This window comes from Micropterus dolomieu, linkage group LG15 (genome assembly GCF_021292245.1).
Source record: "Micropterus dolomieu isolate WLL.071019.BEF.003 ecotype Adirondacks linkage group LG15, ASM2129224v1, whole genome shotgun sequence".
NCBI classification, from domain to species: domain Eukaryota; kingdom Metazoa; phylum Chordata; class Actinopteri; order Centrarchiformes; family Centrarchidae; genus Micropterus; species Micropterus dolomieu.
In genome coordinates, this window is record NC_060164.1 from 16,150,778 (window position 1) to 16,178,057 (window position 27,280).

General features: G+C 41.0%; 3 protein-coding genes across 3 annotated transcripts in view; 2 read left to right on the forward strand and 1 right to left on the reverse strand.

Moving 5' to 3' along the window:
• Positions 1–12,126: 12,126 nt before the first annotated feature.
• On the forward strand, positions 12,127–15,123 carry comtd1 (catechol-O-methyltransferase domain containing 1). The gene is made up of 7 exons (XM_046070505.1): positions 12,127–12,238; positions 12,330–12,448; positions 13,178–13,283; positions 13,880–13,998; positions 14,433–14,487; positions 14,578–14,711; positions 14,800–15,123. The coding sequence occupies exons 1-7, from the start codon at positions 12,184–12,186 to the stop codon at positions 14,950–14,952; spliced, it is 741 nt and encodes a 246-aa protein (XP_045926461.1). The 5' UTR covers positions 12,127–12,183; the 3' UTR covers positions 14,953–15,123.
• Positions 15,124–16,884: 1,761 nt separating this feature from the next.
• On the forward strand, positions 16,885–20,212 carry LOC123983977 (neurofilament light polypeptide). Its single transcript, XM_046070502.1, has 3 exons — positions 16,885–17,877; positions 17,976–18,100; positions 18,552–20,212. The coding sequence occupies exons 1-3, from the start codon at positions 16,966–16,968 to the stop codon at positions 19,849–19,851; spliced, it is 2,337 nt and encodes a 778-aa protein (XP_045926458.1). The 5' UTR covers positions 16,885–16,965; the 3' UTR covers positions 19,852–20,212.
• Positions 20,213–22,282: 2,070 nt separating this feature from the next.
• Positions 22,283–27,280, reverse strand: part of vdac2 (voltage-dependent anion channel 2) — a 9,944-nt gene continuing 4,946 nt past the window's right edge. Inside the window, exons 7-9 of the mRNA XM_046070504.1 lie at positions 26,007–26,157; positions 25,861–25,918; positions 22,283–23,294 (exon numbers count right to left, since the gene is read on the reverse strand). Coding sequence (XP_045926460.1) covers positions 23,203–23,294; positions 25,861–25,918; positions 26,007–26,157 — 301 coding nt within the window. The 3' untranslated portion in view covers positions 22,283–23,202. The remainder of the gene's footprint in view (positions 23,295–25,860; positions 25,919–26,006; positions 26,158–27,280) is intronic.

Here is a 27,280-nt window from a genome sequence, read left to right on the forward strand (position 1 = left end):
ATTGTGGTCTAGGTGCCAAGTATTTATGCTTTAAAGGTGAATTAAATAATTTTTTGGCAGCTTGGAGGCAGTGAAGCTTTCAACACTACACTGACATATTATCACCTTTTAAGTTGATGCGGCATGCAAAAAGTTGCCTATTTACACATCCAGCAGATATGGAGCAACATTACCATTCAATTGAAAGTCACATGACAAAGACTAACATTCACTCTCCTTTTTGCTCTGCTTTGGTCTCCACCAACTCCTGTGGGAAAAATCTGGCTGTAAAGCAGCTAAATGCTCCACTATGTTCACCAGCTAGTTTCAACTTTGTCTATATAGCCTACTTAATAAATAAAATGCATGATTATTATAAATTATAGGTGCTCTGTAGCGCTCCAACACGGTAAAGCTAACAAAAACATATAAAAGTCATTGCTGACCTCTTTTCTGAGCACTAAACTAAGTGTGTTACAAGAAAAGCAGACCTATTTGTGAACACAGTTTGACCCAGTTACTGACCATCTCCCCAAACAATGCTGACATCAAAGACAGAGTTTGTATTCTCCTGCTTGATAAGTTATTGTCAACAGCTGCTCAGATAAGAAATGACTATTTGCCAGAACGTCACACTGAACAGCGGACAGGAAGTCAACAAAACAATGGTCTTTTCAAGCGATAACACAAATGTTTGATGGCTCAGACTTCAAAAACCAACAGTAAATCTATAAGACCTTCCCTCTCTAAAAAAAAAACAGGTGTACAAAAACAAAGAAACTTCTCTGATTGTCTCTATAGCACTTGGGATGTAAAACCATCTAGCAGTTGTTAGTATCGCTAAAAAACTTTAGCAAGCATATCCCATGCAACACAAAGTCTACACATTCGTGGTGATGCAGCGCTGCAGAAATTGAAACCCATGGAAGAGGTTTGGGGGGGAAGAAAGCACAATTACACACCCTCAGAGAGTGATTTGTGGTTGCGTATTAAGAATCTTGAATGCTGAACCATCCAACACGGTCAGTGAGCAGAGCGGCAGTGAGGGTGTCCTCTCCCTGACAGCTCCCCCTAGGGCCCTGGAATACATTAACCACTGTGGTCCACAGGGGTGTTGGGAATAATTACTCACTCCTTCCATGTGACACCCTCGATAAATTAAATTCCCACTTTAAGTTTTAAAGGCAAATACATATTGTGGCCATCACTTAGAGGCCAGCCTGTCCGGCCTCTAATTTGTTGTAACACTGCGTTACCACAACTTGGTAACTCGACCGAGCGGCTGACTACAGATGAGTGAGCAATGTGTCAGTGAAGTCGGCAGAAAAAGAGGAAGTGTGGGGAAAAATTGCATTAAAGGCTCTGTGTATGTGTCGTCATAATTAATAAATTCTAGTCCATCAAGCTGTAATCTAATTATGAAGTATGCCTTCATCTGCCATGAATCATTTCTGCACTTTGTCAGCTAAATTGGGGGAAAGAATCCAGACACATCATTGTGATTTAAATTATTATTTTTTCTTTATGAAAAGAAGAGAAAAAGTTAGTGGCCTAACACAAAATGATTGTTAAGCCCCTGTAGCTAATAGCTTCAAAGAAAATGTAATTATGATTTAATAATTGACAAATTAAGCCCTGGGTGCTTACATTTTTGGCAATGGCCATGATCCATAAAATCAGTTTTTCTAACAGATGCATGTCTAAAAGAGGTAATTACATTCTCTGTAAACACATATAAAACCTAAGCAAATACACGCAGCAGCCGGCTGCGGATTAGGGGTGAGATGGAGATGTCATCCCGTCCTCATGATGGCACATCTGGAAGATAACTCCTAAAAAACACAGCTGGTGATAGGTTCTTTCAATAAAAAGTCTCCAAATAAATTTCCACTGTGCAGAAGTTACAGCAGAGACAACCCAAAGACAAACTCACAGAGTTGTGCTGAGGAACGTCAACATGTTAACACTCAACAACAACAACAACGAAAAAGAAAAGCTGACATTGAAAACTAATTATGTGTCAAACTGAGCTTACACTGAGATCATTTTACATGCTTCAGTATATTATCATCTTATTTGTGGAAACAAGGAAATACCTTGAAGTTAATAGTAAAATAGCTCGAAATAAGTCAGTCACTTCACTCTTTTCAGCTGCTGTGTTTTTGTTTTTGCAGCACTGACATGCAACAATACAGTAACATTTGTGAAAATCCATGCCAGCCAGGTTTTCAGAGTAGAGAGACATTTACCTCAAGTCCTCCCCCTCCTCTGTCCAATGAGGAACCTGACAATTCCCGCCTTATTAGACTCCATGGAGCCAACGTTCTGTCATTACGAGAAGAGACCACCAGCTTCAAGTTGAGCGAAACTTTATATTTCCCTTCTGTCTGTGCTCCTTTCAACGCACACTAATGATCTCGATGAGCAACACGTATGCTAGTGAGACAGAGAGCGGGTGAGAAGGGGAGACACAAAGCAGATATAGAAACCAAAGGTAATGTGTAAGATGTGTAACGTGATTAGTTGAGTCCCCAACCAAGGCCTTCAGTCAAAGGCAAGCGGCAGTAAAGATCATAAGACGCATTGAGAGACTCTCTGTCATGATGTGAAAGAACATCTGAGTTCTCAGCTGCCGCCATTCATTTTCATAATGACAGTGAATGCAGTTGAAAGCAGTGGGATCTCTGAATGGCATTAAGCTTTCAACTTTGATTAGGTGACTTGCAGAAGATGAAGAGAAATCATTTAGAGGAGGATAAGTGTGTCAGGAGATAATGGCTCCACAGGTTGAATTTGGTGAAGAAATACTGGCGCCGACTGAAGCTGATGAAACACAGTACACAACCTGAGAAATCCAGGTGTGTGCATGTTTGTCTCTGTATTTGTGCAGATGCAGGCATGAGCGCGGCATGCGATTTGTGCGAATTTGAATGCGCATTTGTGCACATGCTCGCATGTACACATCTGCCTGCCAAAGAACTCACTTTCTTTGTTTGTGTTTCATGTCAGGCATCTCCGTCACGGTGACAGCATTTCACATTGAGGTGGCGTGTCTTGGAAAACAAAACTAAGAGGTCTAAATATCTCCAGTTAATATTTTGTCTTAGCATAACGAGATTGATGCAAAAAAATGAATTACTCTTCCATTGTTTGCGTTGAGATTTCTCAGCCTTTGAGCTCATCAGAATTCTCACACACATACATTTCTATTTAACCATCACCTTATGCTTAAGCTTATGCTTAGGAACGACATAAACCAGCGTGAGTATATCACCTGGAGATTCAAATTGTAGCCGTGAAAGTACAAAATCCCTCAAAATGTCTTTTAAAAGTTTACGAATGTTCTCTTAGCCCTGACCAAAACAAAACATGATGACAGGAGCCAGTTTACGACATCCGTCTCTTTATCTCTGAGTCTTCTCAATTTCCCCTGACAGAAAGAGAAAAGACAGGGGGGGGCGGGGGGGAAGAGGGAGCACAGGGGACCTGAAGTGTGTTTAGGAGGAAGATGGCTGTCAGTAGCTGTCAATCGTGGGCTTTTTGATGCCATCGTCGTGGCACAGGCCTGTCTGTCTCACGGTGTAACAGCTATCAAAGACTCACTCGCAGAAGAGACAGGCGCTAGGGTGGAAACATGAGGAAATCCACACATTCTCTCATTTACACCTGGCGCATAAACTTTGTGAAATCTGGGTCTGTGAATTATGATGGAGCCCCTCGTTCTCACCTGGCCTAGAAGCAAAAAAAACAAAACAAAATATGTTGAAGTGATATCGCAGTCCCGTTAGTGCATTGCATATGATTATTGGTAAATGTTTGGGAAAAAAGGATTCGACTGAGAATGCATTCTCTATCATTCCAATTATGCATACTTAAAGTTGTGACTAATGGATAATAGAATGCTACAGAACAGCACGTGTAAAAAACATGATATAAAACACAACTGTTCCCAGTACAATGGTTTTTAAGTTCTGCTTTCTTTTCTTTCCTTTTGTCAATTTCAGCAGCTCCGAGTGACAAATCATTCCATGGTATAAGTTTGGCAGATTAGTCATGCATCCACAGCACTTCAGCAGGGGAGACATTTCAAAAGAGAGCAGTTCAGTGGTGTATTTCCAGTGATCGATATCATGATCAATTGGGCAGTGATCTATTAAAAGAAATCCCCTCACTGGTTGCCTTTATTTTTTTAACTTTGCTTGCCGCAGAACATTTTGAAGAGAGCGTGTTACTGTACGCTGCTTTGGTGATAACGTCAGTCTGTCTTGTTGTCCTTGGTGGACTGTCTGCTTTTCATCTCGTTCGAGACAGATCACTTGCAGTTCCCACACCACACCTCTTAACTGGTCCAAGACAACATCAGGATGACTGTGTCCAGATGACCAGATCACAACTGGACACAGAAGGCGGAGGGAGGGGTGTTGATCTCTGCTGCCAAACATTTAGATTCCGTTTGGCTTGTGGGCTGCTTCACTCTGTCCATTTGGCAGGTACAGACAGATCAACAAAATATGACAAGATCCTTACTCAGGCACCCAGCTCAATTTCCAGTCCTGTACCTGTTGTGCGTAGCGGCCTTTGGAAAGTCCTGTCAGCACTTCCCATTTGGTCTTGAACCTCTGCTAAACTATTGAGTTCATCATGCATAAAACATTAAAGATGTACATCCAAAAGGCTGTGACTGCCTGTTTATTGGCACTCACAGCTCCATAAACCATTTCCACCCCTTGCAGGATGAGACACACATGCTCTGCAGTCCTATTGATGGCGTTTAACACGGAATATAAACCATAAAACACAATAATAAACATAAGCGGAGCAAATAAATCTGATTCATAATAACCCCGAGGTGGGATTTATGTAAGCAAAGATAGAGTCTTTGTGCAAATTGATGGTACAAGCTCTATCAAAGCACCAGTGAGACACTAATATAGTCTTATAAACACAGCAGCAACACTCTAAAGTAGCTTCATCTCTCCTCTTTGGCTGGCCTAAGTGCTTAAGTAATGTATTGCTTTCATAAGTGTGCAACTTCGTAGCACTTTCTTTGGTAGAAATATATCTCCATCCTCTGGGTAGTGTGATTAAGAATAAAATACAAAGAACATTACTACAGAATAAATTCAAACAGCGACATAAAGCAGCGAAGCGTTAGCTACAATGAGCTGAGCAGCAGCAGTTCTCTCTCTGAGAGGGCCCTCTGACAACCGCAGGGAGCTCCATCACCGGCACACAGTGTCCCCCTGGTACCCAAACTAATGTATCACCTCTGGATTGCAGTAATATCTGTCTGATAGATGTTTTCTGAGCAGAGCAAGCCACGTGTACCCAAGACAGGAGCCTCAGTCGGTGGCTGGAGCTCTGAGGAGATGGGGCCTCTGCTCCTTGAGGTCCGTTAGACTTCTATCCCCCTCTTCTCCTGAGCCCGTCCTGAATCCTACACCCTCTCACAGTCCATTCATCCTGCCTTCTTTCCCCATTCTTCAGCTATTTGTGTGTGTATGTACATGCATGCATGCCTGCTCACATGTGTTAGTCGCAGGTCTCCACTGAGACACCAACTACCATCCTGGGGCAATGCCCGGGTTCCTCCAGTCAACTTTACTGCATTCATTTGGCCTGATGAATGGCCAGCTGCCTTATCAGTCCCTCTGCCTGCAATCTCAAGTGGTTCCCTGGAGCCTCACACTGCCTGCAGGTTCGGTCGCTGTCTCCAGCACATGCTGCTTCTTTTACATACACACCACACACTTAAAGACAAAGCAAACAGAGCCGCACAACTCCAAGGAGATAATACTATTCTAGATGTACAGTTCGGAAAACAACATGCACGTGAGCAAAAACAATGCACCAATTGAACGTCGCAGCCAAGAACTCTGTAGAGCCCAAACACACACGCACACACTCTTACACAAGGCATACAAGCATTACGCACACGTCAGCTGGCAAATCCATCATCTTTATTTCTTCCCCAATGTTCCCCAATATTTTTCTTGTGCCTGCACCATGCTCACAAAAATATTTATTTTTGCTGATTTTTTTTTTCTTTTTCTTGAGGAAACACAAAAGAAATCACACCTCTCTTTCTCCCTGGCTCATGCCAAAATAATCAATGCTTTCCAGAGAGGGACTTGTGGCGCGACATGCGTGGAGGGAAGGCAGAAGGATGCAGACATAGCTCCAGGGCTCTGGTTGTAGATAATAAGTGAGGAGCAGTCCTTGGGTATGTTTTACAGCTATCAAGACTCATCATATTTGACATGCATTCTGGTGTTTACACGGTCTCCTCCGTAAAATCCTCTCCAGCTATAGAAGGGAACAGGGTGCAGGGAGCACACACAACGCAGCACGTACACATTCTGCACACAGAAGTGCTTGGAAAAGAGGAGCTGGTTGTTGCCTTTGCTTTCTCTCTCTCTCTCTCTCTTTCTCTCTCTCCCTCTTTTCTCCATGTTCCATCTCTTATCCACGCCACAATTGGCGGCGTTAGCACCTGTCAGCTGACTGACTTCTTGTTCCCGGTGGCTTATGAAAAAATCATGGCTGCTGGGCTTCAGAGGCTGCTTTCCCATCAATATGAATTCACCATGGTCTTCATGCAACATTAGGCCAGGCCCTGTTTTCATACAGCAAGCCACACGCTGCTTCGTCTGTAATACACAAGAGGAAATGAAAAGAGTAAATAGTCCTTTTAGAATGTTGCATTCGATCATGGGTGGAACCAAGTCGCCTATGAAAGGAACCCGTATACTTGGCTCTCAAAAGCACATTTGCTTTCCATCCCCAGATATTACGGCACTGTGCTCTGTGTCCCTTATTAGTGTGTCCTGTTTTACTGTCAATTAAAACAGTACAATTCTCAGCGCAGGCCTGCCATGGTTGTCCCTCATTGTTATATTCTAAACAAGCGCTTTCACATTTACGTTCACTCCATTTACTTTTGGTTTAAGTGCTAAAGCAGTTTGTCATGTGGCAGAGTTAGAGGGTGGCATGTATGTATGGGGATTATGCAGAACTGAATGAACCAAATCACTCTCAGCAGAATGGCATTGAATGGGAAATTGCAGCTCTCAGTTAGAAGCTGAATTATTATGTTAATTTTGACTCATAAAGAAAATACAGTAAGTACAGTCTTGTCTCTCTGTACTGTAATTTCTCTAAATCAGCAGTTCCCAACTTTGACGAGCAAACCAAGAGCTGCACAACATTATGTTTCATTTTTTCTTTTTAGACATTTTTCAATACTCGGAGAGTAAAGAGTATTGAGGTTCGATACCCAGCCATGCAAGTAGACATTGGTTTGTATTAAGGGGGTCACAAGCAAAAAAGTAAACAACTACGCTAAATAACCCACAACAGCCAAAGTTACCCTGAAATGTTGATTCCAACCTGCTAATACAACACCGAGTCATTTGGCCTTCATTTTTACATCTGCGTGGCCAGACCTGCTGCAAACTCCCTGCTTTACTTCATCCCTCTTAGCCTTTTAAACATACTGAAAGTCAATTGACTACACCACTTCTCCCTGACATCATTGCGCTAATACAAGCTGCTCTTGACCTTATGTTTGTGTGTCTTGTCTTGATTGGATTAACTTCAGATGTGGTGTGTGTCCGGGTCTATTACAGAGGCTGTGTTGTGATTTCGAACCTCGGGCCCAAACCCCCCACCCCCCCATCCCATCAGCTAACCCTCTTCCCCCAGTGTCCCACCCCTCTCCTCCTTAACACCTCCCTGAAGGTCTGCTCTCCCAACACGCCATCTCCCAACAACCCTCACGAAGAATTGTCACGGACACATACACACACACACACACACATGCCTCTGCTCATGCCTCCAAACCGTCATATCCCATGTGTCTTCCGCGCAGTGATGGACTGCCCAAAGAAACCGTCCATCCTTGCATCCCTCTGTCTCTCTCTGTTCCCCTTTTTCCGAGTCCAGAGGGGTCATCTCAGACATAGGGATAATAATCAACTCGATTAAGTGAGTCTGATCGCCCTGGCAAATTGGTCTGGGTTATAACATTATCATTAGCGCCTCAAGTATGGTCACAATGGGACACGACAGTCAGATGACAGTGAGACTAATGGGAAGGGAGGATGTAGTGATTTTGAACAGGAACTGAGGCAAAGATTGAGTTTGTCTTTGTGGAGGTGAGCAAATATGAAGGCTTTCTGTACACAAAACACTAGAGGAAGAACCCAATTAAATGAAAGTTAAAATATAAGTATTCAATACAGCTATAAAGACGGAGCATCTTTCCACTGTCGACTATTGTGAGATGTTGCAGGAGCAGCTCTGTGTACAGGATGATATAGCTGGGAGATCTGCTGGCTTAAAAAACGAGTGGCTCACCCAGTAATTGTTTCTGAGGATGTGACATTTGTCTATTTTGCTGGCTTGCTCCTGGTGTCAACACCTTTCATATACCCAAGGCTTTTTCACCGTGGCTCACGTGCCCCGAAGCAGCCTGTTTGATCTTTTTGAGGACTGTCAACTTACCGCGTGACTTCATGGAAATTGAATTCTGTATTTATTTACACGCCAGGTTAATAGTATAGATGCCGAGGTGATTTGAAAGTCAAACAACCACACCTGCCATTCATTCCAGTTTTTTTTTTTTTCCTGAGTCTGATCCTGTTTTGTTCTGTATGGCTTGAATGCACAAAGAGAGGGTGATAATGAATTGAACGGCTTATCCTCGACATTCACGTTCCAAAATGCATTGTAGTTTAACACAGCAGCGATCCAGATTCCCATGATTGAAAAGCATTTTTAAGGGAAATATTTGGTTAGGCTATATCCTCATCTCCATTCTGCGACTCTCCATGTGGCCTAAATAAACTCATGCTCTTTGTATACACGTGCGTGTGTCTAGAAACACTGGTTCGGGTCTCGCACAGCAGCACAGTGGCCCAATTTGAGTAAAATCAGTGTAAATGCATGGCTGGTGGTGTGTGCTGGGGCATGCGCACGTGTGCGAGCCTCTTCCGGAAGCTTTAAACAGACTTGTCATGTCGAGAGATGGTCCTGTCAAACAGAGGACAAATCTGAGGATGTCAATTGAATGCCGAGAAATGTCTGTCAGTCGTTTTGACGTGGGTCTCTCCACTGTGATTAGCATCACTTAATATTCATGCGTGCTTATCTGCCTGCTGAGACGGTGCCAAACTGACTGCTGTTGAGTGCATCGCAAGCAGCCTTCCCCTGTTAAATACGTGGATGATGCAACAGCCATGTGGCATTACAAGCATGTCAATATGTGCCGCCCTGTGTACTCTGTGACGGTGTTAAAGGTCAGTTCAACAAGAGGAAAGTGATATTGCTTCCCAGACAGGGGAGTGAAGGCCAGGGTCTCTTTGTGCCATCAGCTTGTGTTTGGATAGGAAAGACTGTGGATAAGCTAAACAACACTGCCACTTGCTGTTCACTTTTAGGTACTAATAAACAAAATAAAGGGAACATTCAACTAGAATGAACTCACAAGTGCTGAGAGGCCTACAAACTACAAATATATGTTTGTGGACTTATTTCAGGAGTTTTGTCTATCGAGTTAATACTTGAAAATCAAATAGCACATATGTCTATACTGGCCTGGTAATAAATATACTTACATACCTACATTTCATCTCCGCATTGGTTTGCAAAATTTAAAAGGCTTTTTCAGATGTACCGTGTCTTCCCTCCCACACGCTAAATGCATCAAAACAGGAACCTCTTGAATTATTTTGTTTCATATTAGCAGTTGTATGTGTCAGTTTTGTTTTCTTGTTTCTCTACCACATAGTTCTTCTTCTTTCTTTTTTTCTACCTCTGAGAGAGTGTGTGTGAATGTGTAGCCTATCATTGTGGCACTCTGACAGTCACGGCCGGGAGGAGGAACAGTGGTGTGCTCGTTGCAGATGGCAGCACACATTTTTTCATTCCTTAAACAGACACAAAAAGCAGCTGAGGGACCAGGGCCTGTCTGTAGAATGTGCTGGGGAAGAGTAGGTACTTGGCACAAGTAGCAGAAACAATTAGCGTCACATAAGCAGAGGCCTGAAGCAGCTGGAGGGAGAGAGAGGGAGAGAGAGGGAGAGAGAGGGAGAGGATGGTGGAAAAACACGGCATCTCATTTTCACCGAGAGGACCTTAGCAGAACTGTGCTCACACACTCTGAGACTTCCCATTCCTTTATTCGTCACAACTCAATATTTTTTTCAGAGACAGTTCGTGTCATGCCTCATTTAATTGATGTGCTCTTGTCAGCAGCGTGTTTTTGTTTGTATCTGTGCATTCTTAATTAGGGAACAGACAGAGGAAGCTCTGTGTCCTTGGAGAGACCTCACATCCCACTCACATCCACAAAATTCCTTTTTGAACATTCCTGGCTCCCTGTTCCCATTTTATTTATTTTTTGAAGTTGCAAAGCGAGATGATCTAAAGTGTGGCTGCTGAAAACACTCCACCCGTCCTGTTCTGCAAAACATTGCTCATTAAACTTTTCCTACTTTACAGATGAGCTCAAAGAAAATGTTAGATGAGCACATTTGAAAGAAGGAACTGGATACATCCTGAAAACCTGGTTTCAAATCTAAAACAATAGGTTTGGATTTTGTCTTTGTCTATCTTAATGCACTACTCATATACCCATATCCACTGTGTGGCTCCTTGATTTCCTATTGTCTTTGTCACTGTTACTGGCAAAATGACAGGATAAAGCACCCTAGTTTGATATCCTCCCTTAATCCAGTTTCTGTTTCAAACGTGAGAGCATTCCAAAATTGGTAAAACAGTACATTTTCTAACAGTAGCACAAACAGAGGAGACTAATCAAGTCAGTTAAACGACTTATGTCAGTTAATATCTACCTAAAGTCTGATAACCGTCTAAATAACTTTGCTGGTAGCTGGTCCAAATAGCATCAGCTGAGACCATCACTTGTGACTTTGCTTAAAGATCACCTGTTTTTTTAATTTAATTTTTCTTACTGTTCCCCACTCGTCAGTGTTGGACAGCAGGAGATTCTGCAGTCAGATGAGGTTAACTTTCCTTTCAACAATGCTAGAATATAAATTTCATTTCAGCGGGGTAAACAGGGATTTGGATTGCTGGAGTGCTTATGAAGCAAACCAGGATTTTACATCCGAGCAAGATAAAAGTTTTCAGGGGCTTCCCTCAGATTTCTGTACACTCCCGAATAATAACTGTAATGACACAGAAATGTTCTTAAAATGTTCTTAAAATCTTAAGGATTTAAATCTTAAATCGATGGCCTTCTTCTTTATTGATGTTCTCTATGCTTTGCTATGGAACTCAACACGTCAATAGACCTTTCAGCGAAAGCAAGTAAGCCAGAGGACTGCACCAGAAACTAAATAAACAGATGAATAAACAAACCCTCTTTAGCTCTTGTGCCACTAGGAGGCAGAATTGTCTAGCAGCAATGGACAGTAAAGTGAAAATTAATAAGGCATAGCTCTGTCTGGACTTCTGTCTGGTCTGCACTCTGCCATGCAACCGTCCGCCGGTAAGTAGCTTGTCTGTAATTTGGGACTCTTTCTGGAGACTGAACACAGAAAGGAGAGATGTAGTCTTGCTCCCTTCAGTTGAAAACAATTTAAAACTACAATTGCACAAATTGTAATTTTTTTTATCAGTTTCTTTAATAGTTTTGCCTACTCACACAGAAATTTACACAGTGAGAAGAGTGTTGTCTTGTGAAATACACATACACATTTAAAAAGTTCCCATACTACACATGACTTACAGTGATATACAGTACTGAGCAATAGTGTATAATCAGGAACATGGTGAGTAAACAAACACAGATAAAACAGTTCAAAGTGTGCTTGTTTGGATTGCACAACTATCAACAAATAAAAAGAACTAAACTGAGTAAGTGTTGGTGCCCATTATTAAAACAAAGGGGGTAATTGGTCCTGGAACTGTGATTTTCAGTGATTTAATCTTATTGATGTAACTTTTTGTTGTTTTATGTAATACAGAAATACTAACCTTCCTGTTCAAATATGGTTGTCAGAGGTAGAAAAAATTTCCCTACTTTTGCAATACACTTTTAAAATCAATAAGTGGAGCCACCCTCTTAAAGGTTAAGCAAATCAAACACAGACGGTACAAAAAGGACCGACAGAAAGATTTTGTGGATTCAAACTAAAGCTGTTTAACCTTCCATAAAAGCCCAGAGCCCAGAGCCTAATGGCTACAGACATTAAAATGCTTTTTTGTATTGGACTTGCTGTTGTACTAACAGGTATGAGATGGTGGTTTTGTGGATAACCTGGCTGGTGACAGGCTTTTTTTTGATTGGGTGTAAAGCTGCTGTTCTGTTTCTCATCAATTAGGTGTGGGAAAGTCTGCGTTTGTTGGGAAGAGCCACGGCGGAGGGAAGGATGATCCTGTGCTGCAGTATGTTGTTAACAACTCACTGAGAGAGAACCCAGTCCTCACCAAACTAAGACTGGTAGGAAAACCAGCATACCTTTATACATTAGCGTCTCATTCAGAGATGAAAATGATAACTTTAGAATTGACTTCATAGCACTTTGATCGTTGTAAATTCCTTAGCAAATAACCCCCTGTATTGTTTAGAGGTGTTTCAGCATGATGCTGCTTTGCCTCTGACCAGATAAACCAAAAGATCACATTACCTCCAAGCTGATATTTTTAAATCCCTGTGAAATTCAGTTCAGGATTCTTTTGATCACCTTTAGCTTAGTGTAAGCAGGGACCTGCCAACATTTATCAACATGCTGAAGCCACCAGCAGGTTATTTAGGTCAGGTGAAGGCTGGTTGGTCATCTGGTGCTCCAGGCTAAAGACTAAAGATGAGTTTGACTTTGAAGTAATTGCTTTGGATCTCACTGCCACGACTGGATTTGTAATGACATGAAAAACAGCTGAAGCCAGACCTGCTCAGAATTTTGTTTGTTTAATCTGTGATTTGATATCGCATTTCAATTCTATTATCTTTACTTTCTATTCAACTACAATAACTGAACTAAGTGTGAATACACAATTATAACTGTATAATTTCAGGATCTGAGCAGCTTAATTCTTGAACACTAGAGGGCAGCACAGCGCCAGACAACACTACACAGCTACAAGAAATGTAATGAGGAGTGCCATAAATGTTGTTTCCATTTAGCGAAGCAACACAATGAAATATGTAATTTTTTTTTTTTCATTTCAGAGAACTCTTGAAGACCCATTCAGTATCATGATGGTTGCCAGCGAACAAGCCCAGTTCATGGCAAATCTCATCAAACTGATAAATGCAACTAAAGCTATTGAAATTGGTGAGATTATGTGTGACCCACTGACTGTAGAAGCAAAAAAAGTAGTAGTAGTAATTGAACTATAACATAGTAACTGGAATTTTTAAAAAGCACCTGACTATGTAATTGTGAAATTAAATCACTACTGAACACTTAATGTTATGACTCAAATACTGCTGACTATATAGAAATATTTTCACATAACCTGACAGGACAGAGATCTGATTGATTCCATTCAGGCTCAGTTGCTGATTGAGAAAGGCCTTGATTTTTAAGACTGAATTTTAAATTATCTTAAATTTAGGTGTCTGAATTTAACCGATCCACTTTGAGTGATTAATTCTCGAAATGACCAGTAAAATACAATGTTTTCAATACTGGACACCTGAAAATAAATATTTGCACTACAAACCATGTTCATCTTGATAGATGGCGATTCACTGCTATGCATTAAGCGGTATTCAAATTTCAACATTCAGATGATTCAGTTGATTATAGGACTCAAATCCATATACAGTCTTTGCTCCCATAGAAGACTTTCTAATCTTTTAATAATCTGGAAAGGACTAAAAGTCAAATTTTGAAGGGATTCAGTTAACATTATATTTATTCTGCAGGGATGTACACAGGGTACAATGCACTGAGCATGGCTTTGGCCATGCCAGAGAACGGAAGAGTGGTAGCTTGTGAAATAGAAGACACCTATGTGGACATTGCCAAACCGTTTTTTAAAGAGGTGAGAACGTTTATTTCTAAACAGCATGACTCACATCAAACCATCCAAAAAGACACTGCTTACACAAGACAAAAGAAGATAATGTAAAAATGTGGATGTATTCATGAAACCTTTTAACCCCATAATAGTACAGGTTGCTTTACACAACCTGGCACTAGCGCAACATTTGAATTTGGCATTTTGCAAGTTTAGTAAGACAGATTGCTGCTTCTGTCAGAGTGAAATTGTGCAGCAGACAGCAAACTGTACATCTACCTTCACAAAATGCTGCATACTGGAGAGTGAAAAGGTCTCTGCTCAGGGAACTGTGTCACGTAAAGATGCAAAGCCAAGCAGTAAAATCAATTCCTGTTTTAGTCTTCCCCAACACTCTCTTTAAAAAACAAAAAAACACTGTCACTGCACAACTCTCAATTCATACAAGTTTTCTACAGGCTGGAGTTGAAAATAAGATAGATGTACAGCATGAAATAGCCATGAAAACACTGGGTAAGTGCTTTTGTAAATGTCAGTCACGCTTTCAGATTGAAAATTGACTTATCAAGTCTTGCATTTTAATCTTCATCTCTATTTCATTAGATAAACTGATAGCAGCCGGGGAAGCTGGTACATATGACTTTGTGTTCATAGATGCTGATAAAAAAAACTATGACAGATACTATGAGAAGTCACTGGAGCTCATACGAAAAGGGGGCATCATTGCGATTGACAATGTAAGTATGTCAATGTATGCTGTGGAATTGAGAGGTGTACAGCACGTGTACTGTGAATAAAACAGCTGTGTTGTTACTGTATGTGAAGGTGCTGTGGAGCGGAAAGGTTGTGAATCCCACTCCAGATGACCTCACCTCCCAGACTCTGGACGCTCTCAATAAGAAGCTACACAAGGACCAGAGGATTGATCTGAGCATGCTCACTGTGGCCGACGGGCTGACCATTGCAATCAAACGCTAACATCACTAGTTGAAAAGTTGTACGTTTGTCTTTCAGCTTAAGTTTTGCTATTTGATATAAGTACAGAATATCATATGTGGAATATGTTGCCTTCTGCACTTTTGTGGCAGCTACAGCAATCATCCAGTGAATGTTGTTGTGGAAAGATTAAACAGTACAACTTCCTTTCTATGTTTACCGTCTTATAAGGACAACAATCATAAAAGTGCACTTTTCAAGCATCAAAATGACATTTCAAAATCAATAAATACCATAGCATTACAGGTCAGGATCAGATAAGCATAAAAATAGTACACTTTTTCTATTATATTTTAAGGCTTTGAAATGACAAAACATTCCTCTTTAACTACACTACAACTTGAATGCATAACATTCTTTCTCCAGTATTAGCTGAAGACATGCAGGACTCCCTTTCTTTAAAAAACTGTTAAAGATGTCTGAAGAGCACAACCAAGAAGGATCTGGAAAAGCACTCAGGAGTCCCCTACAACATTTCAGGAAAAGTATAGACAGCCTATTTGAAATTTCAGGGTGAATTATAATAGAATTCTCAAGGTCATCGTAAGATATAAAGGACTGGATAGAAACCAGAGGATTTGCAAATCTTTGTAATGACAACAGTCCGGGAGACAAGAATCATATTCTGTTTGACTGTAAGAATGTAAGTGTAATGAATTTCAGAGAAAGGTATCTGCCAAAGTATTATGTAAGTTACCCATCTATGTATGTATAAGCAATCATACAAACCAAAAGTTACTGGCAAAGTGGGTGTCTTTTTGCAGAATTTTCTTCCGTTGTCTGAGAAATAGATAATTTTGTGTCATTTTGTCTTTTTGTTATGTCTTGTTTGTGCTCCATATCATATGATTATAGTCCTGAGCACATAATTAAATGAGATTTGACGTTTTTTTTATCTGACTTACCAGTGAGATGGCAGCAGGAAAAACTGAAACACTAATTTTATGCTTTCAAAGAACACGTCATGAGATGAACACAAAACCGACTATAAAGGCTCCAATGACAATTCTATTTCAGCTATCACACCTAAAACAATTGTCACATTTACTTTTATGATCTTAATATGATTATTTAATAAGTTTGACAGTTTGACTAGAAAATAGATGTTGGCATTAAATTAAAACAATGGTGGAAGAAGTACTCAGATCCATTCATTAAGTAAAAATAGAAATACAGTGTACAAATATATTACAAGTTAAAAGCAGGTTGAAGATCTGCTGTGGTATACAGCATGTTTCACTGTAGTATTCAGATCCAATCTCAAACTTGGGTAGAAATACTATATTACAAGTAAAAGTCCTGCATTCCAAATGCTACTTAGCCTAAGTAAATATGCATTAGTATTGTTGGCTAAATGTAGTTAAAGTAGATGTAGTGGAGTAAAAAAGCACAATATCTCCCTCCAACATGTAGTGGAGCTGTCTAAAAGAAAATAGCATACAATGTAAACACTTAAGTACAGTACTTGAGCAGCCAAATGTACATGAACAGCCTATTTATACTTTTACAATGTTGGAAACAAAACAGTTACTTGATTTCAGGCTTTTCATCTGGATTTAGATGCCTATCTGATATCAAGACCACACGATAAAAAGTGCGAGTTAAGATCAGCCTCCCTGGTTAGTAAGAGGTGCCTGGGTAGGACCGGTAGGTGCTGTTTAAATGACGTCATCCGCTAAATGCAGTAAAGCAAGTTGATCGTGTAACACCGTGGCATGGTATTAATGACGGAATGTAACAACAAAGTTACAGTAATATTAGACTAATGATAATAATGCACAGAGGTTGGATTATTTTATAAACTGACATCTGCATTCCGTTCAACCACGTCACAGCTGTCTGCGACAAAGTGTAGTGTAAGCCCTCATTAAGTCATCAGCTGACGCTACACCTTTTCAGCACCGCGGACAGCTCCGTTCTGCATACAGAGCAGATGGCGACGGTTATAAAAGCCCCGCATGGAGCGTCTCTGCACCGGAGATCCACCGCGACAGCATGAGTCACAGCATGGATAACAGACTCGACTTCCCGTACAAAACAAAACGTTCGGCGTTAGATACCAGTGTCGTGTTTAGGGGGACGTCCACAGGCATGAATTTTGGAAACCCGCCATCTGAAAAGTTTAATGAGAAGGAATTGATGCATGGCTTAAACGATCGTCTCGCAGGATTCATAGATAAGGTGCACCACCTGGAGTACCAGAATCATCTGCTAGAGAGAGAAATTGAGGAGCTCAGAGGGAAAGCGAAACCCGCATCTTGTTTGGAGGAGGAATATGGACCAGAGCTCAGGAAACTGAGGGAGCTGGTTCAGGATATCACTCATCAGAAGCATCAGATTGAAATTGAGCATCAGAATTTAGAGGACCAACTGTCCAACTTGAAAAGACAACATGACCAGGAGGCGCGCAGCAGATCAGACGCAGAGAGCAACATTGTGGTCCTCAAGAAGGACATCAGTGACGCGTATCAGGCTAAACTACAGCTGGACAAGAAAGCCCAGGCTCTCGTGGATGAAATCCACTTCCTGAAGGAAACACATAAGGCTGAGGTGTCAGAAATGTTTGACCAAATCCAGGATGCGCAGGTGACTGCCAAGGAGCATGAATTTGGCAACCCCGGCGTCACTGCGGCACTCCGGGACATCAGGGCACAACTGGAAGGTCATACAGCGTCCGGCGTCCAGCAGGTAGGAGAAACTTTCCGATCTCAGTTTGCGAGATTAACGGAGGCAACTGAGACCAAGAGAAAGGCTTTGAAAGCGACCCAGCAAGAGATTCAGGAGTACAGGAGGCGCTTGCAGGCCAAGAATATCGAACTGGACTGCGCTAAAGGCACAAGGGAAGCGCTGGAGAGGCAACTTCATGACGTCGAGGATCGCCACAAGGAAGAAATGATTCATTACCAGGTAGGATTTCATTTTCAGCACGATTTAATAAAGCCGTGTTCAGTGTTCACGAGTACATGCTGTTCAGTAACACAACCTGTCTCCTTCTCCTGCTCCAGAACACAATCAAAGAACTTGAAAACGAGCTCATAAACTGCAAGTTTGACATGTCTGGGTACCTGCGGGAATACCAGGACCTGTTAAATGTGAAGATGGCTTTGGATGTAGAGATACTGTCTTACAGGTAAAGGTGCTGATTCCAGGTGTGGTTTAACGTTAAATAGTTAAAGACTGAAAAGGCAAACATTTGTGGGGTGAAAAGATGATTATTTTTTCACAATTTTCCTTATTTGACACACTTTAGGCTTCATCATCTGGTGTGAAAGCTGCATTTAAGTACAATACAATTAAACACAAGTACAGTGTCTTGTGCAAACAATCACAATGTTGCACTATGGGAATCACAGAAATGGCCTTGCCTAAAAGTTGATGTGACATAAAGGCTAAACACTAAGCAATCTAAATTTAAAGATGTGGGTATTCTCTAATTAGAACTTATGTTAAGCCCAATACCCTTTAGTAATAGTTTTTTGCACCTGTCTCAAGTCTTTCTCATTGATGAGGATTAAATTAAATTCTGTATCATTGATGTTCATCAGTGACTGCAGATAAAATCTGTTTCTCCTGTCTTGCAGGAAACTTCTCTGCGGTGAAGAGGCTCGGCTATCCACGATGTCAGACACCAACATGTCTTTGCCCTACATCTACCACCAGTCCCCCGTTTACACCCTGCCTTGCCTCAGCCGACCGGGAGGCCCGCGCAGACGCGCTGAGCCCCAGTACAAGTTTGTAGAGGAGATCATAACGGAGACCACCAGGGAAATTGAGATGTCAGAATTTGAGGAGACAGGGTCGGAGGAGACAGAGGTGGGAAAGGACGAGCAGGAGGCTACCAAAAGAGAGAGAGGGAGCAGTGAGGAAGAGAAGGATAATAAAGACAGTCGAGAGGAGGAAGGTGAGCTGGTGTCTGACAGTGAGCAGAATCAAGTAGGGACTTCAGTGAATGGAGGCGATGATGGGAGTCCTGGGGAGGTGGATGATGGTGAAAAAGGTCAGAAAAGTAAAGACGAGTCAGATGAGAGTGAAGCAGTTGACAACGAAGAGGACAGTGGCAAAGACAGAAATACTCAAAGCAAAGTTTTATTAAGTGAGAGCCTCGATGAGGAAGAAAATGAGCAATGTCAAAAAGTAGCTGAAAACACAGAACAAGAGAAAGAAGCTGCAGTGACAGATCTCTCCGCAAAACCCGATAAGTTAAAGCCAGAGGTCCCTGCGGAGGATGGAATTGTGAAAAAATCTGATGCTGGTAAAAAAGGAGATGCTGAGAAAGCTTGTTTTATCTCAGCTCAAGCAAAGAAGCCTGATGAGACCTCGACCCAAGTGTCAGACAAAACTCAAGAGCAAAGCAGCATTGTTCAATTGCAAGACAAGGTTCCTACTTTGGCTTCAGAAACAGCTGAGGAATCCACAGATCTGACAGCAGAGACAAAGAGCTCTCTAACCGCAGAGGCAGAGGAGCTTTCAGAAAAGGCTCAAGCACCTTCAAGTACAAAACCCAAGAGTGAGGAAAAGGAAGACAGTGAAAGAGCGCCAACGGAAACACGTAAATCCGAAGCAAAAGGTGATGATAAAGTAGTAAAAAGCCTTCAAGATGCCGGCAATAAAGGCCAAGATGAAGAGTCATCTCTCAAATGTAATGTAAAAAATGTTCCTATAGAGGAGGACCAGATGCCAAGCGGTGGGGAGAAAACCCAAACAGGCCAAACTACATTGCCAAAGGAAAAGACAACGGTCAATTCAGGAATCAAAGAATTACTTCAGGGGGCACTAGAGAGCAGCCAGGGTCAGAAATCAAAGCTGTCTGAAGTGACAGAGAAAATAAACGATCCTCAAGGTAAAACCGAGAAGGTGGAAAGTAGTAAGTTAGGGAAATGATAAGGAAAGAGCCAAACAGATTGGGCTATCCACTGACGAGGAAGTGAGGATGAAGGACATTTACACCTTACATTTGATGAGACAGCAGTTTATAGGCAAATATCAGGGAGAGTGAAGCTGAAAATAGAGAATGGCTTAACTAATGCAGGTGCAAATTAAAGGCATAAGCTGAGCCAAGCCAAGACAAGGAAGCTCAGAGCTGTGGCTTCTCTTCAGAACGGTCATTTTAAAAGGAGAGAGCATGATTCTTCTACTGCAACAGCTTTGCCTTCGAACTTGAAAATCAACTTGCGATGTTTTCCAATCTTTGGACTCACCACTTAACTCATTTAATCACGAATGTAAAAGATGCAAAGTTACTTCTGAATTTCTGTTCATCTTTATTCGCTCTGGTATGTGCTGACAAATAAATGCAATATCAAAGAAAAAAAAAATTCTGTGAATGTTTTTGCTTGACAGCAGCACTCAAGTATTACTGTAGATACAATTGTTACTGCAACAGACAACTCAATGTCGGCTTAACCTATAAATGCTCGTTTTGCCTTCTCTTTCAATAATGTCATTACCATATTTCCTGTAACCTTGTAATCTTCCATATGCGAGTAGAACAATCAGTCTTGTTAGCGCACACATGATCATCTTAATGCAATTATAAGGCAAGATAAGTCACTAACTGGGCATAAAAAAGGTGATCCCCTCTCAAGTATGACTTGGACTTATTTAAATGCATGAATCTAGAAATGGAGGTTCAACCAATCTTTTTGTATCGATCATCATCTGAAGGTCTTTGGGTCTCCTTTCTCCCAATGTCTGTTAATGGTGGCTCATTTATCTATATCGTTAGCTTGTTTATTGTCTGGTGTCTCTGGACCACTTTGTAAGAAAACATCTCAGTAGGTCTCCATTTGCCTGAGTGTCCTTTACAGCTTCCTTTTCCTTTCAGCCTTTTATTCTTGCAAGGTTTTAAGCGTACACACCTGAGAAATTCATAAAAGACTTTAGAGTGCAGGCACCTCTAACTACCCAATGTATAAGTTTAAACAAATATTCCTAAAACCCATGGAATTATGCATCCAATTTCTCAAAATATCACACTCAAAGCACAGTCAGGACTTAGGGCTTCAAGGCAACTTCCTAAAAATACTTGAATAGATCTGACTTCAATCACATTTTTTTTAAAAAAAGAACTTGAAAATGGTAGTTTTGACGTGCCCCATTAATTTGACAGAGCTTGAGCTGATGCGCAAGGATTTTAATTCACGTGTACAAAGAGAATGAAAGACTGGACACTCAAAAGTGTGACTGCTGTCAGTGGAGCTTCTATTATAAGTAAGTAGATAGTCTGAATATACAGTCTAGCCCTTAATAAAGGCTGCAGGATTTTTTAAAACATGTTTTCCCTTTGGTGTAGAGTGAATAGAAGTCAGAACAACTTTGTATCAACTGTACAAAGCAAAATGTGAAACATAAAAGGCAAACATGTCAGACAATACTTCATAATACTACCGCCTTTTAAAAGTCCAATAGCACACATTTAACTACAACCACTCTCACTCTAGGCTACTGGCCTCAAAAGATTAACATTAACCAACATGCTCTCGTTGACCTCCCCTTAGGGGAATCACGTTCCATTTGTCTGAAAAACTGAAGTGAACTTAGTGAGATCAACCCTGGGAGGGTTGAGGGAGGGAGTCAAACAATGGTCACTCAAGGTTTAGATCAACAATGCATTTGGTGCAAGAAAAACATTCATGTTTAGGTTGCAGTAATGTAAGCTATATAGGAGCATAGTTTAAGAGAATCTTATTGATATTTTACTGAAAAATGTCCCAAATAGTTGCAGTAAATGTTTACTTTGATTCTTGTACAGTTTGCTTTTATGATTTCTTAAGTCAATTGTATAAATTCATTTTATATTGTTTTTTTTTTTAGGTTGATTATGTAACAACTGTCCAGGGATTACAGATGAAACAGTCATTTGGCTAAATTTAGCGCATTTACACCTGTCCCTGCTAAATCCTACAGAACCAATTAAATAAAAAAAAAACCAAACCAACAACATGAAGGTCAAACAGAACTGTCTAAATCAGAATCTGCAGCTAATTGCAAAGTGCCTACATATTGCAATTATATGCAGAAGACCCTGTTGTCTCATTGAAATGATCAGGCATTTCTGACCATCAGAAAAAGTAGTATAGGCCTAAACCAGTTGATGACTTAGGGCTATACTGATCCATAATAGTTTGGGCTAACAAGTATACAAGGGCAGTTAAATCTCCCACCCACTTAGACTCTGCTCACCAAGTGGCCTCTGTATACGGTTATGCAATATAAAAGGGCTGAGAGTAAGTGAATGAGGTAAGTGGAACACTATTAAAATGCAGCAAATGAGTTTTTGGTGGCATTTCAATATCATATTAAAAAGCATTTGTGGAGTTCAAAGACTTTATTGAAAATTTATACATACACGTAAGGACCTCTAAGACTTCCTGTGGGCTCTGTCTCTGCCCAGTACAAGGAAGAAACTTTGAGTGCACACGTGTCAACTTTTAAGTTAACCCTCTTCCAGACCATGATAGTTTGGCATTACTGTGAACATTAAATGACTTGCCCCCCAGTTGTCAGTTATTACAGAATAAACAAAAACTAATCCTGCTTGGTCGGCCAAGTGTGCAGGTTTCTCTCAAACTTACAGCCCCACCTTTAAGCAACCCCAAAACTTGCCCAGTTAAAGGGAGCTTTAACAGAGCATCACAAACCCCGATGGCCGATGCAAAGTCAGAGAGTAAAAACATCAGAGGTTTAGTTTGTCCTTGTGTGCATGAACAGGAAGGGGTCAGCAATATTTAAATAATAGCAGAAAGGCCTAGTGTACTTAACAAGTTTTGCAAATGAAAACTGCATAGATGACAAAGGAATATCAGATTGGTATGACAGTAAAATCAGAGAGAAGAAATGACAACCAACACCCCACAAAAAAGTCAATTGATGTTCTCCTGAAAAAATGTCTGGGATTATCACAATAAAGCCACACAGTTGATGACAGGCAAAGGGATTGTATTGGATGTCATTATTATGGCAGTGCTGGACAGGAACAATGACATGATATATAAATAATATGCCACACACTGTCTCTTGAATAGATGAAACTACAAAATAAAAAGCAACAAAAAAGGTCAAATATACCAGTGGCAGAAGCACCAACTTGAAGTGGTACTCAACAAGTTAGAGTTTGTTGTCGTAGCCTTTGAACCAATCTCTCCAAGACATGCCCCTGCTGGTTTGAGTTGGACATACATTTAAGGCCAGATTCTTCTGATATTCCCTAGTCCCTTGCAGTATGAAGAAAACTTAAGCTTCCAGTTCCAAGCCCAGACCCAGCTTGTGGCCTCCTGCATTGATATTCTTGCCATCGACCAGGCCAGACAAGGTGAGTTTCACACCTGCGTAGGCAAGAGGGACCAACATTAGCAATCACACGTGCAAAATGACTTTTCAGAATGAGGGTTGACAGGAAAACACAGGCTGCCAAGTGTTGCTATAGACGGGTTTCTGTGCAACGTCATCAAAGAGATGCGCGCAACCAGGGGGCAGAAAGCAGCATTCTGTCCTTGCGGCACATCTAGCTGCAGTGTTGGCAAGTTACTCAGAAATTATAATGTCTTACTTTTTACTCATTTAAAAAGTAATATTACTTTAATTACTGGGTATTAAAAATATAGTCACATTACAATTACTTTCAGCCACCGCACCCCATCTTTAAAAGTGACAGGAAACCTGCCTACCTTCAGCAGGCATTTTACAAATTAATCCACTTTACCAGAACAATAATTAACCTGAGGAGTCCTTTAAGTGCATGTGCAAAACAGTGAAGTCAGTTCAAAAGTCGAGACTCTTGCTTGAGATACACACACGCTGGTCATATAATTAGAATATCAAAAAGTTGATTCATTTCAGTAATTCCATTCAAAAAGTGAAACTTGTATAATGTATACATTCATTCCACACAGACTGATATTTCAAGTGTTCATTCCTTTTAATGATTATAATTATAACAACTAATGAAAACCCCAAAAATCAGTATCTCAGAATATTGAAAAGGTTCAATATTGAAGACACCTGGTGCCACAGTCTAATCAGCTAATTACCTCAAGACACCTGCAAAGGCCTTTAAATAGTCTCTCAGTCTAGTTCTGTAGGCTACACAATCATGGGGACGACTGCTGACTTGACAGCTGTCCGAAAGACGACCATTGACACCTTGTACAAGGAGGGCAAGACACAAAAAGGTCATTGCTAAAGAGGCTGGCTGTTCACAGAGCTCTGTGTCCAAGCACATTAATAGAGAGGTGAAGGGAAAAAAATAAAAATAAAAGTAAAAAAAGTGTACAAGCAATAGGGATAACCGCACCCTGGAGGGGATTGTGAAACAGAACCCATTCAAAAATGTGGGGGAGATTCACAAATAGTTTACTCCAGCTGGAGTCAGTGCTTCAAGAACCACCACGCACAGACGTATGCAAGACATGGGTTTCAGCTGTCGCATTCCTTGTGTCAAGCCACTCTTGTACAAGATACAGCATCAGAAGCGTCTCGCCTGGGCTAAAGACAAAAAAAATAAATAAATAAAAACTGGACTGCTGCTGAGTGGTCCAAAGTTATGTTCTCCGATGAAAGTAAATTTTGCATCAATTTCCCAGAGTCTGGAGGAAGAGAGGAGAGGCACGGAATCCATGTTGCTCTAAGTCCAGTGTAAAGTTTCCACAGTCAGTGATTGTTTGGGGTGCCATGTCATCTGCTGGTGTTTTCTGAGGTCCAAGGTCAACACAGCCATCTACCAGGAAGTTTTAGAGCACTTCTGCATCTCCATAAAGTTGGTCAGCAGCAGGAAGCATGATTTCATTTTCCAACAGGACTTGGCACCTGCACACAGTGCCAAAGCTACCAGTACTGGTTTAAGGACCATGGTATCCCTGTTCTTAATTGGCCAGCAAACCCGCCTGACCTTCAACCGATAGAAAATCTATGGGGTATTGTGAAGAGGAAGATGCGATAAGCCAGACCCAACAATGCAGAAGAGCTGAAGGCCACTATCAGAGCAACCTGGGCTCTCATAACACCTGAGCAGTGCCACAGACTGATCGACTCCATGCCACGCCGCATTGCTGCAGTAATTCAGGCAAAAGGAGCCCCAACTAAGTATTGAGTGCTGTACATGCTCATACTTTTCAGTTGGCCAACATTTCTAAAAATCCTTTTTTGTATTGGTCTTAATATTCTAATTTTTGGAGATATTGAATTTGCGATTTTCATTGTCAGTTTTAATCACCAATTAAATGAACACTTGAAATATATCAGTCTGTGTGCAATGAATGTATACAAGTTTCACTTTTTGAATGGAATTACTGAAATGAATCAACTTTGATATTCTAATTCTATGACCAGCACACACACAGAGCACGCGCGCTCTCGAGTCTCGACTTTTTAACTAACTTTACCGTTTTGCACATGCCCTTAAAGGAGAAGTATTCAGTGCATAAACAAAACGTTGATTAACGGTACTCTGTCCTGCCGAGTGGATGCTTCACTGGCAGTAGCTCCTGGAGTTTCTCATTTCTTAGCAGATGCTTCAATACAAAATTGTTAGCGGTTGAAAGCTTTTTGCTGGTGTCTCAACGCAAAATGAAACACAAACAGATCTAACTCTGAAATGGCAGTTTATTATTAAGTCAACAAGAATTTACAAACAATGCATAATCTACGTTGATTACAGTGGCTGACTAGTCTTCTGACCGGCTACTAAAGTGCTTTTGCCCACAGGCTGCGCGCGCATCCAGTAGTGTTTGTATACAAGAAACCCATCTATGTGACTCTTCTAGGTCATTTATTCAAGTAATTTGCTCAAAATACAAAAGTGTTGTGCAAGGACTCTAGTGTGGAGCCTAGAAGTGTGTGAACATTTTGCAAACACCCTGCAGCTACCTACAATCTGGTAGGAAACCAGCTTACCTGGTCTGAGTGTCTGGGTGTATCCAACACCAACAAGGCTGTTGTTGTTCACTTTAGCCTAAAGGAGACAAGTCAGTCAGTTAATAGTGACATTTTTCTTTTCCCTCATCTGCTCCTCTCTAAAAGGCCTCCGCGGCAATACTTACACTGATGGAGGCATCCTTGTCCAGCTGATATTTGGCTGCAATCCCAAAGCGCGTGCTGTTGCTGCCAGCGGTCCAGGCCAGGTTGACTGCCGTCTCCAGCTGGTCGCTCACCTTCTGGTAGATTGAGCCTCCAAACTCAGCTCCGTCATTACTTAAAAGATCATAAGCATAGGACATGTCTCAAGATACAGGAAACAAAATTTGGAATTTCTAACTACAAAATGTTTTGTGTTGGAGGTCTTGCCATCACCTCAGAAAATTTGCATCTACTTCCTGTGCTTTAAATTTCTCATTTTTACTAGTTCCAAACAATTCTGGACTGTTTTGCCAAAGACAGGGAAAGCTTCCAAATATGGAATACTTCTTTCCCTGGGAACCACCTTTAATTTTGCAATAAACAAATTAATTAGACAAGTAGACTTCAGAGAAACGGTGACTTGCCTGCAGCGTTGAGCTGTGCAGGGAACATTACCTGAGAATCTTGCCATTTAGCGTTTTGTAGTTGTTTTTGTATTATGCATTTAAGCCAGTAATCAAAATCTAGAAAGCCAACAGGGTTGGTAAACAGGATTTAGTGCCAGACAAAGTGTTTCTAATTTCTGGCATTTTATGGCACATAGAAACAGTCAAGTTTTTCCCCCACAAGAGCGTATATCTATTGGATGACTGCTGGAAATAAATATTTAACTTGTTAATCTTGTTGGCATTGCTAAATTAACATGCCCATAGTTTTCCCCTGCAGCTTGATTTAACAGACTGTTTTCATTCAAATATTTAGAAGGTTAACGTAAACTAACCATGTTCCGTACACTTTGCGCACTTGACTGCACTCCACTGACCACCATGCTGTTATCGACAGCCTGACAAGCATGTTTGTATGCTCATTCCCTGGGGGAATACCTATTGGATGGTTTACTCTTTGATGCCTTTTGAACCAATAGTATTTGAGATAAGTGGGGAAAAGTACCTTCTCCGCATGGGTACGGATGTTCATTAGGGTTAATGGTGTTCCGTACAGACCGAAATACTTAATTTCAAATGGCGAAAATGGACGTTATAAACATGTACCATATGAGAGTTATTAATTTAAGTTATTTTAATTAGTAAAGGTCAGGACATTCAATTTGTTTAAAACACAAGTTAATTACTGCTTTAATAAGCTAGAAGGCACGTGAGTTAAGCATGAACATGTAAAACGTTAGTGAACAACATTACCATATCTTTCTGAAGAATATTCAGAAAGATATGGTATTGGGGGGGGGGGGGGGGTCTCT